At 42.0% G+C, this 15,635-nt stretch overlaps 1 protein-coding gene across 13 annotated transcripts in view; it reads left to right on the forward strand.

Annotated features, from left to right (window-relative positions):
- The window catches only part of adgrl3.1 (adhesion G protein-coupled receptor L3.1), a 135,433-nt gene that overhangs the window by 95,890 nt on the left and 23,908 nt on the right, over window positions 1-15,635 (forward strand). For 8 of the 13 annotated variants that reach the window (XM_037761904.1, XM_037761926.1, XM_037761955.1 and 5 more), the window contains exons 12-16: window positions 2,023-2,206; window positions 6,847-6,969; window positions 7,167-7,372; window positions 9,343-9,519; window positions 10,511-10,723. In XM_037761904.1, coding sequence (XP_037617832.1) covers window positions 2,023-2,206; window positions 6,847-6,969; window positions 7,167-7,372; window positions 9,343-9,519; window positions 10,511-10,723 — 903 coding nt within the window. The remainder of the gene's footprint in view (window positions 1-2,022; window positions 2,207-6,846; window positions 6,970-7,166; window positions 7,373-9,342; window positions 9,520-10,510; window positions 10,724-15,635) is intronic. The other 5 variants (XM_037761916.1, XM_037761937.1, XM_037761995.1 and 2 more) reach the window with 1 other exon arrangement.

The raw sequence follows: 15,635 nt of genomic DNA on the forward strand, positions 1-15,635 counted from the left end.
AATTGCTTGTTTTATCTGACGGCAGCAATTAGAACCAGCGAATGTTTCTTTATACATGACTTAAATGATTATTATTGATTATTATGTCAATAATTTCCAAGATTAATCGAATACTCGTTTTGTCAATAAAATGTCAGAGAATATTGAAAAAATGCAGTGTAGAAAAGCAGAAAATCCTCACATTTTAGAAACTAGAACCAGAGAAAAGAATAGCTCAAATGATTAATTGATTATACCAATGATGGCTAAAACTACAAAAACACCAGGACTTTCCTTTTAAAGGAGTATCGAGTCTTGTAGTTTTCAGTCAATGAAAAGACGGAGACGGCAACACATTTGCTGGTGTGTGCATGTGTGTGCTGCTCCTGCTTATTCTGCTTGTTTGCTGAAGCAGTGGATTAATTAGTTTTTGTTTACATGTAGCTCTCCTAAACTCATCCGATATGCATCCCAGCTAATTAGCTACTACCGCTAAAAGAGGACATAATATTATCATATTAACTTGTTGGCTAAGCATCTGTTTCGTGCGTGTGATGTATACTGTATCTACGTGGATATCACACCCCCAAAATAAACAGGTGGGATTAGCTCTAATTCCAGGGGACAACTACACGTTTTGTAGCACATGCCATCAACACTCATATGAGTCATAGTTGACAGTGTTTCTCTATCTAGGACACTTCCCCTACTGTACACACAAACACACTCTTTACTTCTCGCTGTTGGTGTCTTCCCTCCTCCCTCCTATGGTCTCTCACTTCTCCATAACCCTGAGTGAAAGGGAGCAGGGAGGAAGTCAAATGGTTGATGTGTGAATGCCAATAAACTGGTGTCTCTCACAACTTCCTCCCTCGCCCTTTGCGATTCCCCACTGGACACCCTCTTTGCTTGTATAATGGGCACCGGCGTTCCCTTTTCCCACTTTTCCCATCCACCCTCCTCGAGAGGGAGAAGCGCTGAAAGAGCGAGAGATAAGTGAGGGATAGGGAGTGCGTCTGCGGAAACCGTGGTTTACAGTCGCAGAAAGAGAAAATAAAGAGACAGGCGGGAGTGTGAGATGTGTGTGTTTGATAGCACCTGGATTCGCTTTTCCGCCTCCCTTGTTCCCAGCGGACGCCTGTCACCATGGGCTCACTGGACTGTTTTATCGCTCTCCCATGGCTCTCCCCTTCTTCACCACCGGCTCTCTTTTCTCTCAGTTTCTTTATCTCTCCCAGGGTCTTTTAAGACATGTGTGTGTACGTGTGTGCGTGTGTGTGTGTGTGGTGTTCATGTCTGAAAATGAGGAGGTGAATTCTTAAGAGCATAAAGGAATGTGAGCCGGAGAACAAAATAAGTATTGTTTCACGGAGAGCGATTCATCTGAGCGAGCCAACTCTTCTCCGTTCGGTAATATTTTTGGATTCAAAACCGTTCCGCAGCGGCTGGATATGACCCAACAGACATTATCTGATAAAAACACTAATTTCTTCTCAGACCCTTCAAGCACAAGTTTTCCAACTCAAAGATAAGACTTGGGAAAAAAAAAAAAAAAAGAGAGAAATGAACCAGGTTTGGGGGGTGTAGACACATGGTGATTGCAATCAGCTAATTAGCTTAGCTTGATTTTTCACAACATCTGTGATGGATTTTCAGCCACAACATCCAACATCCTATTATAAAGAGAATTCTTGAGAAAAAAAAAAGGTGGCGACGAACATTAAAAAGTGTGCAAAAAGTGTGAAATGTACTTTTTATTTCACAGCTTCTGTGTTTTGTTGCCGTTGTTATGTGTCTGCATGGGAATGCCACATTTGCATCGCTAACATTTTTTTTGTTGTCGTCATGATTTATCAACATGATAAATGGAAAGCCACTGCATTCTCACTGTTGCATCCCACTGACTGCTGTCTCCAGTAGTTACGGTGTAGCAATGTTATCTGATTGGATTTGTATTAATTTCTACATTAGCATCACTGACTGACAAGGTATACAAGTGTCAGCACTGGCTTCCTCTATGTGACCTCCGTGTTTCTGCTCCAGGCTATGGTGGAGACTGTGAATAATTTGCTGCAGCCACGAGCCCAGGCGGCGTGGAGAGAGCTGCCCACCAGCGGGCAGCTGCATTCGGCCACTCTGCTCCTCGACACTGTGGAGACCGGGGCTTTTATGTTAGCTGACAACCTCCTCAAGACTGACACTGTGCAGGAGACCACTGACAACATCCGTGAGTACATCTTTTTTTTTTGTTCCGTCCCATCGTCCGAACTCAGTCGGACTCTACAAACTGTCAAGGAGCCTGTTGAGATGCCCTCAAGCAAGGCACTTAACCTCCATTTGCTCTGGTGGATCTACACAGTGGCCAAGTGTTGAAGGCTGTGGCTGTAATGGGCATGTCTCAGGTGTTGAGATGTAGGAGCGTATAGGGCTCGGCTGGAACAAAAGCAATTTTATGTTTTGTTGACTATACCTGAATGCAATGTAGAGGGGAGAATTTCTACAGCGTGCTCTTATTTTGGTAGAAATGTGGTTCTTAGATTACAGAGTTTTCTTTCTTTCTTCTTTTCTTTTTTTTTTTTCTTTTACAGATCTTCTAATAACGTAAACCAGCTCTGGCTGCTAAAGATCTAAGAATCTGATGTAATATCAAAGTAAGAGGCAACGCTGACAGAAGGCATTACTGAACGCACAGCCTCAGATCTATGTTTTATAATACAAACCAGAAACAAAGTATACCATCTAACTTCACAGTGCATCAATCATCGTCCTTCATGTATGCAAATCACACACACATGCACACACGCACACACACGCACACACACACACACACACACAGACACACACATTCTGTACATATGAATGGACACGAGTAGTCATGAATGGAAGTAGGGCATGAATAATGCAATTGTTTCACTGCTTAGAACATAAAAATAGAAACATTTGAAAGATTAGCTTGTTGTTTGTCCACATGAGCTAAACAGCGCCAGGATCATAGTATGACTGACTAAACATATAAACACGTGCATTATGTGTTTGTATGGTTCGTATTTTACATAAGAGATTTTCTTCTGACAGGAAGAAATTCAGACTGACTCCTTAATGTAAAATATTTCCTATTTGTTTTGTATGCGCTACTCGATAATTTACTCTGTCAAATTGATCATTTGTGTGTGTGAATAAACACAACACAAACAGAACAGAATATCCCTTAATACATTTTAATGGGATGTCAAAGAGAGCCATGTTTTTTTTTTTTTCATGTATCTCAGTCTTAAATCTGAATATAACTGTAAAACGTAGCTCAATTGGATTATGGAAACAACATCCAGTTTGATATCAGAATCGTATGATAAAGAGTTGCAAGGGCAAATGGAAAAAATACAATAAGATAGCCACAGGCATTTGAGGGAATGTATTGAGTAATGTCTCAGCACTTTAACTAAAACACATCCTCTAGCCTGCTGCCGTTAACTGGGTGGTCTGTCCCTGACTGGACTCAACACAATAACCTGTAACTTCAGCCGAAGAGGTTTATATTCACCACAATGACCCACACACTGTTCATTATCCCGCTTATCACACGGCTACTTACTTAAGAAATTAATAATTTGACACTAAAATGGTCCTTCAGAGTCTGAGATCAGAACTGCATCCATAGCAACGGTCTGTTATGCATGGTAACGGTCTGTTATACATAGCAACGGTCTGCTATAAAGAAATAACAGACTGTAAAATGCCGTCACTGACCAATCAGAATCGAGTATTCAACAAAGCCGTGTAATAAGAGATGTTAATTTTGAAGCTTTTACATGTCTTAAAAAGGCGGTTGTTAATAAGTGGCTAAATGAGACTACTAAACGTCATCACGCCGAACACTAGTCCGTCTTAAGCATAGCGATGGTGACGTGAAGTCATGTGACCATGGTGTAGTTGGTTTATAGCTTGACGTTAGTTTTTTTAATTCTGGCGATTGCATTCACACTTCAAAAATCAGAAAAGTGGTGTTTATTTGTGAAGTTTATCAGAACAAAACGTGTAAGTATCATAAATGTTTATTTGCCACAGAGCTTATTTTCTGCAGTGATCCAAAATCCAATGGAAAAATCCCACTGTCTTTTTGTCGAAGGAACAGTGCTTTGCTAACTTACAGATTGGCCTAAAAAAATACGTCATCCCTGCAGCACTCTTTGCTGTTACAACACTACTGAACAAATTACTCATTTTTGCAAAAATATCATACAAATTGCTACCCATGATACCTGTCTGGCTCCATAATTATCCATTTAGAAGCAAAACAACAAGAAACAAGAACTAATGACTCAAGTAAATATAGCCGTGATTGCATTTGCCAGAGATGATCAACTATTTGTACAGAAATTCAACATTTTGGGAGCATTCCCAAACAACATGACCAATAAACTAAATGTATTTACAGCTGTACAAGCCTGCTCTATTATGTAGAGCTCCATTATGTAGAGCAGGCTTGTAAAGCTGTCAAAGAGAGGTCGTAATGAAGAGGTCCAGGTTGTTGTGTGAGAGCTTTTGAAGAGTCAAATCCACAGAGATCCATCCTCATCTAACAAAAATCCAAGTGAAAAAAAAAACACTGGACTATGGCAGGGATGAATTGTTTGCTAGAGATAATCATAATTATTTATTTATTTTTCCCGTATTTTTCCCCCCTCCACTTGTAGGCGGAATTGACAAAGCAGAACAAAGCTAGTTATTATGGCGTCGTGCACATCACTCTCCTTCCATCGCTCCTCATCCTCCCTCACTGATCCTCTCATCATCATCGGGCCATAGAATAAGGCAGACGTACCGGAGAACAAAAGCCCTCTTTGCTTTTCATGCCTTTAGTTGATGATACATTCACTTAAGTTTCCTGTTTACTTAATATTTCAAAAGGGCCCCACAATTCATCTCCCCATTACTAGGATTCACTGAGCTTGTATATAACCCATTAAGAGATGAAAAGTCATGAAGGACCGAGGATGACGAGTGAAGAAGAAGAGTGGATGAGTGCATGCTTGAGGGTGATGGTGGCGGTGGAATGTCAAATGATGCTCAGAGGGGGTTGTTTTTTTTTACTCACTTCCACATCAGTAAGCAATGAAATCACATCTATTTAAGTCCCATATAACATTACAGCATGTTTTTTTTGACAGCAGAGACAGACTGCACAAAGTCAGTCCTTACAACATGACTCTGTCTTGTTCTCCCTTGAGTTTAAGCACAACAGTTCATTCCCAACATCCTACACAATTTCACCTTACATAATTTCAGACTTGTAACCCCTCCAATTTTTTTTCCCTCCCCTCCTGAACGCACCACATGAATATGGTTACATAAACAGTCATCGAGATGTAGGCTACCACATCTCTCTGCAGAACTTAAAACAGGAAATCATCTTTTTGTGGAATATTTAGTCTCTTAGCATTCCTCTCCTTTTTGTGCCGTTAATCTTCCCTCCCAGCTAATCCAGTGGGCAGATCCACCGTGATTATCTCTCCCTTTTATTCATAACCGCCTCTCATCTCTCTTCTTCCATCTTCACTTCCCTCTCTCTCTCCATCTCTCCGTCTCCTCCCTCTCCACTCTCCTCATTGCACTTTTTAAGCTCCCTATTTTTTTTTTTCTTACAGAGAAGGGTAGCGACAGGAATAAATTATTTGAATGACACATTTTAAAGACGCTACTGAAGGTGATATTATTGTGTTAGATTGTTTGTGTGACTATGCGGCGTGGTATTAGGCAGATGAATAAATAGTGTTATTATTAGAACCAAAACAGTGATTTGAACGGATAACACAGCGGTAACAGCGTGCGCGTGTGATAACGATAATGAACAAGTGTGTTTCTTGGGGAGGAGGATTGTCATGACAAGGATGCTTTAATTAGATTAGACTCAGCGTGTTTTGATACCCCGCCGCTGAGTGTGGACGTGTGTGTACATGCATGTGTGTGTGTGTGTGTACATAGCTTGGATGTTTAGTTTGGCTCCTGTGCAAGTAAGGGACACTTAACCAGTGTTTCTCTTTCTTTCTGCCAGTATTTGCATATCAGTGTCTGTGTTTATGTCTGCCTGCCTCCATTCCCTCTCCCCCAGACCTCACCCTCCCTCGCCTTTTGTGCCCTATCTATTGTACTAGAACATAGTCTTCGTTTCGCCTATCGCCACTCCAGTCCTCTCCTCTCAACCTGTCTGCTCGTTTCCCATCTCTCGTGCTCGCTGCGCTTCTTTTTCTACCTCTCTCCAGCACTTCTGACCCCCTTCAACCTCCTTTCCTTTCACCCTCTTCTCCTCCCACTCCTCCTCCTCCTCCTCTCTCCTCTCTCATTTCCATCCGAGCACGTCCTCCTTGTGTTGTTTATTTGATCAAGGCGCTGTTTTCACCCTGAAAGCGGTTGTCTAAATCACCAAATCACTCAGAAGCACAAGATAGCGATACAGCAAAGGTATAATTAGTCCTTAATTAGAAACTTTATCTAATACATTACACGGCCGTAATCGGGAGTGCGCTAACGAACCTGGATGGTGAAATTAGATTCCCACAATGCAAGAGAGAGGCTGGATTATCTACCTCTATATGTGTCAGACCGGTTGCCTGGAGACATTGTTGCCTTTTTTTAGTATAAAAAATCCAAGTTATTTCACTTTGATGCGTGTCAGCTTTTTTTTCATTTTCTTTGTTTAGAAGAAACCGCTTCAGGATTCATGCCTGCGTTCTGCTGTGAAGCACTTAGTGAGAAAACATAGTTATTACAAGAGGCTAGGGAAAAAAAAAGCCTGATGGATGTAACGTGCTATGCTATGACTTGACATTAGGCTCTGTGTGTGTGTGTGTTCATGTGTGTGTGTTGCAGAGCTGGAAGTGGCCAGGTTGAGCACGGATGGGGCCCTAGCAGACCTGACGTTCCCTCAGTCAGAGCTACATGGAAACTCCATCCAGCTGTCAGCCAGCACTCTCAAGCAGCACGGCAGAAACGGTAGAAGAGAAATCTCACATTCTCTCTCACTATGAGGTCTATGACCCCTCTCTCTCTGTCTCTCTCTTTCTCTGTCTAACCCACTTGCAATATTTTTTCCCCGCTCGCAATCTCTTTCTCACATCCACCGTCTATGTCTCTCATAACGGTTTAAGCCGACAGTTATCAAGTCCATGTTCTCGTGTGTCTCCTTACAGGTGAGATCAGGATGGCCTTTGTCCTGTACAGGAACTTGGGGGCCTACCTGTCTACAGAGAACGCAAGCGTTCAACTGAGCAGCGAGGCGGTCTACCCTAATTACTCCGTTATCGTCAACTCCCCGGTCATCACAGCGTCCATTAACAAGGAGAGCAATAAGGTGTACCTGTCTGAGCCCGTGGTCTTCATTGTCAAACACCTGCAGGTAAGAAAGGTGTAAGGTGATGGCTTCTTTTTTTTTTGTAAACATTAAAAGAATAATGAGATAATGGGACAGAAGTAGAGGTTAAAGGACACGGCTGATATTGTCTGTGTAGCCAAAGTTCTAAATACTTTATTCCTCTTCGCCAATGACCTCCAGTGACCATCCCAAAAACTTTCGAAAAACAGGGTCGAACCGGGTGACATGTCCCTTCATTAGGATGAACATGGGCACTGTAGTTTATTTTGATTCAGTTTCACACATATCGTTCTGGTGCTATAAATACTCACTAGAGCACCAAATGTGTGTTAGTTCACAGCTGAGAACAGTTCCCAGCAAATGTACTATTTGCTCCTGTTTGAGTAACTTTGCTAAAGTCTACAGTACCCAGCTGTTTTAGGAAATGATTTAGCCTTTTTAAAAAAAAAAAAAACGGAAACATATTTGTAACTCGTTTTTAAACATTTTCATCTTAATTAGGCTTGAGTGCCACAGACAGGCTGGGGAAAGTACAGAGTAATGGACTAATGCACTGTTGGTTTTCATAGAATTTCTTGACAATAAGACAAACATAGAACAGCGGAAGCCCTATGCTTTAATAGACTGTAGACTTGAAACTGTCAGACTCACAAAAAATATGAGTTGGTTTTGATAGCTGTGGGCTTGACTTACTTGAATATTTCATTATTATGCGCAAAGATTGAAAGTTCTTGGTCATAGTTATCTAAAAAAAGTTTTATCAAAATCTACAGATGGGGACCATTTGCACCAATAAAACCAGCATATTGTGTCCATTACACCCGCCCACTTACTGAAAATCAGTAAGTTTAAACATCTGGATTTATTAGGACTATGTCTTGCTACTGTAAAAATCAATTACTTGAAAAATATACTGTCAAGCTGAGTCCAAATGCAATTTGAAAAAAAAATCTCCCTCTGTTTAAAAGGTCTATAAGTGGTTTTAACATCCAATAACATTACAAATTTCCCCGCTGTGGGACTAATAAAGGAATATCTCATCTCATCTTAAAATGGTTCACATTGAAATGTGAAACTATGAAACCGGTCTGAAGTGTTAAGGTTGAAAGGTTTTAGAATACAAATAGTTCCAATGGCATCTAAGTGTACAAATGGTAGTAAGCTGTTACGATTAAGACGGGGTCCCTGGCACCAAAAGTCTGAAAACGCCTGGTTTAGAGATCTGAAAGTCTTTCAACTATAATTTGCTTGGCAAGACTTGTAAATTGCTTTGACAAGACTTGACTCGATTGACATTGACTTGCCCCAAATGACACAAGAACAGCTCTGGCACTGACAATAATCACAGACTGAATGGGGGGTATAATTCCCCCTGCTGCTTCATACTGTATGAATCGTGGTGCCCAATGCAACACTTTTATGTTCTGTTGCTCATTCAACAAGCAAATGTTGATCCAGTTGGTGATCCAGCTTGTTGGCAGCAAAGAAATCCTCACTGTATCACTTGCTCATTTTGAGAGTAACTTTACCAACCCAACACACACACACACACACACACACACACACACACACAGCTTCATCAGTTTACTCAACACGAGCAGCTCCTACACTTTAGACTCTCACACAGCAATCACGGACACGGCGCTGTCGCCTCCTGCCATGGCTCCATGTTTATTTGTTGCTGCACTCTCGCATTCTGTCCCTTCTGTTTGTTGTTTTGTTGTTGTTGTGTGTGTGCTTGACTCCCTCTCTGCGTTCCTTCCTCTCCATCCCTTTCTCCACCAATTCCTCCCACCATTTTCTCACTTTCCTTGGCTCTCCCAACGTTCCATCTTTCTACCTCCCACCTCCCCGTGACTAAGTATCTGTTCACTGCCTTTCCTGCCCCATCCCTCCTCCTTTTTGTCCCTCTCTTAATTTCTTCGTCCCTGTCTGGGTTTCTCTCTCACACTCTCTCCCTCTTCTTCTTCTTCCTCCTCCTCCCTTGCCCCTAGCATTCGGAAGAGAACTTCAATCCCAACTGTTCATTCTGGAGCTACTCCAAGCGCACCATGACGGGATTCTGGTCTACCCAGGACTGTCGTCTGCTGGGCACCAATCGCACACACACCAGCTGCTCCTGCACGCACCTCACCAGCTTCGCAGTGCTGATGGCCCACGTGGAGGTGAAGGTAGGCGTTTGTTCTGCGGTGCCTGCCAGGCGGGGATGGGCAGGATCAAAGGGTCAGTTGTTCATCATTTGATTAGCCGTCGCTGGCAAGACTGGTCAACAGATTTCTAAAACGGGGGGAAGGAAGGAAGGAAAAGAGAGAGACCACAACATCTGGAAAATAGATTAGACGTCTCCAGACTCTCCAGTACTGAGTAATCATACTTGGCAGGAGAAATTTTACAATTGATTCGTCAAGCCAGATGATGACGTTGAGTTGACGAAAAATATGCACTTCAAACATTCAGTCTTCGGAGTTGTGGATTACCAAAACATATGCATTTAATTAACCATAGAAACTTACACCAGAGGCTGCAGGTCCTATTTTATTGTAAAAATGATATTTGACTGATCAGCAAGTGAAAGTGGCTCCTTTATTTTGATATCCATGAGCCACCGTGGGCGGCGGATGAAAACCTTATTGTGCCGCTGTGTGTGGGATAAGTACTCTTTGTCTCCCTCTTTTGTTACGTTAAGACCGAGTTCCTCCTCACAAATCGGCTCTTGTAACTCGGGATATTGTGTGTGACACCCAATCTCTCCCTCCGGGCCGAAGGATGTGTGTTACTTCTAAAGGGGTCATGGTCAGAGCTAGCTTGGCAGCCCTTTGTGAACACAGTGTGAGGGTTTGAGCAGTAGATCCATCACAGCGGTGCTATGTTGAACATTGCTCTGCCTGCCAGGTTGCAGGACACTGATGGATAGAGCCAGCACACCTGTGCAACGCAGCGTAACGCAGTGGCCCTGAACGCTCAGCGACACACAGCCAGACTCGCATCAGTCAGTGGGGTGGGGTGGGAGGGGGGTGGTGTCTGTTCCTACAGTATGTCTCATGTTACAACAATATGACTCATGTATGTTTCTAGCAAACTGAAGCTAAACATAGTAGCTGTAAATGGATGATAAATATCAACTCAAGCTTGTGTCTTGTGCTTTTTTTGCGCCTCTTCCAGCAGAAAGCGGACAGCATGCACGACCTGCTCCTGGACGTCATCACATGGGTGGGGATCCTTTTGTCGCTGGTTTGCCTGCTTATCTGCATCTTCACCTTTTGCTTCTTCCGCGGGCTGCAGAGCGACCGCAACACCATCCACAAGAACCTCTGCATCAGCCTCTTCATCGCTGAGTCACTGTTCCTGGTGGGGATCAACAGGGCCGATCAACCGGTAAGAAGGGACAGATTTACTTTGTGTGTGTGTGTGTGTGTGGGTGTGTGTGTGTGTGTGTAACTCATGTTGTCATCACCATCATCACTCCTCATCATCCCCTATGGGACATAAGGCTTCAATGAGCTCTCTCCATTGCATTCTGTCCTTAGCAGCATGTTGGGCCTCTCCCCATGACAGGTTCATCTTGTCCAGCTCCTGTATGACAGTTCTGCGCCAGGTGGATTTGGGCCTCCCGGGTTTTCTTTTGCCTGGTGGTGTCCATCTTAAGGCGACTCTCGGGATCCGGTCCTGCTCCATTCTCAGCACATGGCCTAGCCATCTCAGACGTCTGTGTGTAATTTCTTTGAGGATGCTCCGGCTACCGGTTTTCTTGTACAGTTGGTGGTTGGAGATTTTATTTGGCCAAAAGATCTGGCATATCCGTCTGAGGCATCCATTGTGAAAAACTTCCACTCTCCTCATATCAGTTTTGATCACTCGCCAACTCTCTGAACCATATAGCAGAACAGACTTGACATTGCTGTTGTACAAACTCATGTTGTGGGGACATAAATTTGTTTACAAAGTCACATTGTGGGGACTCACCTTCCTTTTGGGCACAAAATGCACGTCCCCATAACGCATACTTGCCAACCCTCCCAATTTTCCTGGTAGACTCCCGTTTTTACATTGCCCTCTCCCGGTGAAAGTTCTCCTGCATATCTCCCAATTTATGGCAAATTTGCTTTTCATTATCGTAGCCTGTTTCTGGAACTGAACAGTGTGTAAAGTCCCTACTGTTTCCACCCAGACGACAATAGAGCTACACCAACTGTCGTTTCCCGGCAGAAGAGAGCAGTCTATGCTCGTGACACAGCTCAGTTTGAGCTTGTGTTTAAGCTGCGCCCGCCACAGCGTGCAGCGCCCAAAGTTGGGCTTTGCTCAATGCAGCGAAAAGGCATGGTGGTGCGGCGCAAGCCATTGAAAATAATAGGTTTCAGAGCGCAGTGGTGCCGTTGTCACATTCAGTCTGAAAGGACCTTCAGTGAGTGAGAGAAGGAGAGAGAAATGGAGAGTACTAAGAGAGAAAGAAATACTCAAACAGGAGCAAAATAAATAAAAATGAATGAATAATAGTTTATACCAGAGATTCAAACACCAAGTTCTCACCAGAGGGGCGAATTCTTCAGTTTTCTTTCCTGGAAGTTAAAGGTAAAATCAAAAGTTGAACATAAAAATCCTGCTGCAGTGTATTTATTATTTAGTTGTTTCACCAGAATGCAGGAAACAAAGTTTCTGAAACTCAAATTTTCCTTTTTTTAAGATCTCAAGGTTGGCAAGTATGCCATAATGTAAATCGTTACAGTTTAGGGTGAAGTCTTAGTTTAGGGTTAGGGTAAGGTCAGGTTTAGGTACTAAGTAGCGGTTATGGTTATGGTTAGGGTAAGTCTTCAGGAAATGAATGTAAGTCAATGTAATGTCCTCTAAAGTGATGGAAACATGTACGATATACAGCATGTGGGCAGGCATAATCTTCTGACTAGAAGCGATGGACTGTCCATCATTTCTGGAATAGATGAAAGAGATAAACAAAAACAAATATTTTGCACACAGGCTACATTTCAAAATGTTTTATTCATGCTGTGTTGGCATAGGCTTGGCATAACTGTCCACTGACCAGTGCCGATCATGCTGCATTGTTGGCAGAGTAAATTGTGAAATATTTACTAACTTGCTGTCAGTGGTTGACCACATTGCAGCTACATGAAGAAGAAACAAGCAGATTTGTTACATTCAGCGTTCCCGAAATAAATTGAAAACAGAAATCTTTCTGAGTGGCTGATAAACAAACCGTATCTTTTCATTTAAACCAGCCGGGATTAGGCAACTGTTTTTCTCCCAAAAATGCGAAGGGGAAAAACCAGCAAGTTTACTGCCATTGTTTGTACTGCACATGCTCAGCTTTCCATGACATCATAACTATCCTGAGCATTCCTCAGATTAATCGTTTATTTGTTAACTCAGAAAGGATTGCCAACAAAAGCTGAAAAGGGGACAAAAACATTGCTTTAATATTAGGCTACTAGCACAGTCAGGTTGTTATACTTCTTGAATGGCAAGTTAACCTGAATATAATAAAATGTAGGGCACGAAAAAAACTAATTTGCCTGTTCTTTGGTCTGTTCCAGTTGCAACGGAAGTGATTTACTATGCAAAGTGCATATTACACAGACTTGCTTATTGGCTAGATAACGTGTGTATTTGCTTTGTTTTAGCTTAGGTGATGTTTATGCTGTGCTTCAGTTCTCTGTTGCTTTTATTAGTCATCCCCCCCTCAGGCTACAGGAGCTGCAGTCTATCTCTTTTTGCCAGGGAATCCTGTTGGTTGTGAGGGGGATGTTAGTAGAACAATATAACTCTCACAAACAAAGCCCATATGAGGCAGGATAGTGAATTTGGGTTCAACCTGCATTTGACCGTTTCACACAAGACCCTAGTGTGCACACATCACTGCTAGACTGCAGAATTACCTTGTATAGTAAATCCAGGCCTGTGTGGTTGACAGCATTGTGGACTTTCATTTTTTTTAAAGCGATGTTGCAATTTTAACTCTGGATTTTGATCATGAAAGTGCTGCCACTTATTCTGTTTATTTTATCTTCTTATAATAAAGTTGATGCTATGCAGTCAATCATTTCCAAGTATCTCTGAGATTGAGAAGAGCAGAATTTAGGTTTGCGACATATATGCTGCTAATATATAATATATATATTTATAGTACAGTATAATAATATGTTTATAGAAATTTCAATAACACTTTCTATGACGCCCATGTCTGTAATGCATTATAAACTTAACTTATAATGCATTACAATCCGCTCATAAGCACGCTTAAATATTCATAAATATTCATAATGCTTTATAACAATAATCATAGCACATTATAAAGCATTTTATAATGACATATATGGTCATGTATAATAATACTGATATTTCTTTTGCAAGGATATATGGTCAATTATAATTCCCACAGTTGTAATGCATTATAATCTCTTATAATGAAAAGAATATTGATTCATATTTGATCAGCGCTGCCTAATTTGACTGTTTGATTCGAGTTTGCGAGTGATTGACAGCTGCTCAGAGACGGCAGGCTCCAGCTCGGCTCTGATTGATTGTTTTCCTCCGGTCTGTGAAATCTTGCAAATGCCATTAGGAGCACATGAGGACACTTGAGGACAGAGGCACATGCATGATTTTTTTCAGATGACCTATCTCATGCACTACTGTCAGGATATAGTGACCGTTTCATAAAAATAACTTTTGTATAATCATATTTGCTCCAATTCTACCCACTGCAGCTTTAAGTAAAAGTTGTTTTTACAATGTTTTGAGCATTGTTCTTGGATAGATTTAATACATGACCGCTTAGAGTAACTTATAATTACATTATAATGCATTATAAAAAAGATTATAATGTATTAATGAGAATTATAATACACTATGATCCTTGCCAAAAAATGTTAGTGACCAGCAATTATGAATAATTATGACCTTATAAGTCATTATTTAATGCTTTGTAATGTGCTATGATTATGATGGAAACACTAGTTCACATTAAACCTGACATTACTAGCCTATATACAGCTCTGTGTTGTGAACGGCTCATGAGCTGAGCCAGGCCAGGTCAGATAATGCATGTTGACATTCAGACCGACCCGGGTTTATTCTGGGTCACTGTGTCAGTCTGAACTGGCTGTGTGTCATTGTGTGCATCAAAATGTCAAGTCAGTAATACAGCGATCCTTATTATTCTGAGTCAGCTATGCATTCAAGCTCTACATCTCTCTGGACATGGCAGTCATTAGGCCCTCTGCTAATACCTTCTTTAGAGTAGCAGGTCGACTGGCTGGAGCAGACTCAATTTGATTTTTGAACAGTGGAGCCGCTCTCTGCAGCCACTGAGGCTAAAATAACTTCACTGGTTATAACCTAATTGCTCACTTTCTATTTTTCACTCCCACAACCCAAACCTTACCAGATTGGGTCTTTCTACATCACGGTTAATGATGCATGACCTCATGCTGCTCATGTGGAACCGCGCTCAGCTTTTTTACAATTTCAGAAGAGGAGGAACAACAACAAAATCTAAAGCTGGAAAAAGAACCACCCGATATCAAGCTCCATCACTAATGATGCACGGTGCAGTTTTTGGCTCGACCATCGGGGTCCACATGGTCTGCATTCTAGTCACAGCCCATGTTGTATAATCCATATGGTCCACATTCAATACGGCGATCATGGATTTAAGACTTTAAACCTCACTTGGATGCAAGCAAGCGCTTACACAAACATCCTATAGGTCAGATTCTGAGATGAGACGTTCTACTTTAATTCCTCTGGGCAAGGTGACCCAAATATAATCAACATATACTGTAATCTTACCAGACTTTGTGTGTACACAGTGCCGGATACCCTATGTTTTATTTTTTGAGCTGTTTGAATCATTGCTGAGGAGGAGGAAGTGCTCAAGGGCTGTATCCGTAGTATTCAAGAAGCCTCAGGCCTTAACATCCTGCTGAGCGCTCAATGAGAAAACATTATTTACTTGTTTTGACATTGAGATTTGTGTATTTCTCTTTGTCAGTGTGTAGCTTGTGTGTGTTTGTGTGGGAGGGATCATGTCGCTTCGCGCGGATATGCGCCGCCGTATTTGTGCACGGCGTTAATTACTGGTGACTATTTGTGACCTCCATTAACATCTTCAGCGTCACTTAGCTCGCAGCCGGTTAAGCCAGTAATTCCAGCAGGAAAAACTAAATGACTTTGCATAAGCAGACACTTTTTTCTTACCTGTGCGTGTGTGTGTGTCTGTGTGTGTGTGTAAGCTACACTGTGCGATCATTAGAAATGGAAATGAGTGACTCCC

This window comes from Sebastes umbrosus, chromosome 3 (genome assembly GCF_015220745.1).
Source record: "Sebastes umbrosus isolate fSebUmb1 chromosome 3, fSebUmb1.pri, whole genome shotgun sequence".
In the NCBI taxonomy this organism is placed as follows: Eukaryota; Metazoa; Chordata; class Actinopteri; order Perciformes; family Sebastidae; genus Sebastes; species Sebastes umbrosus.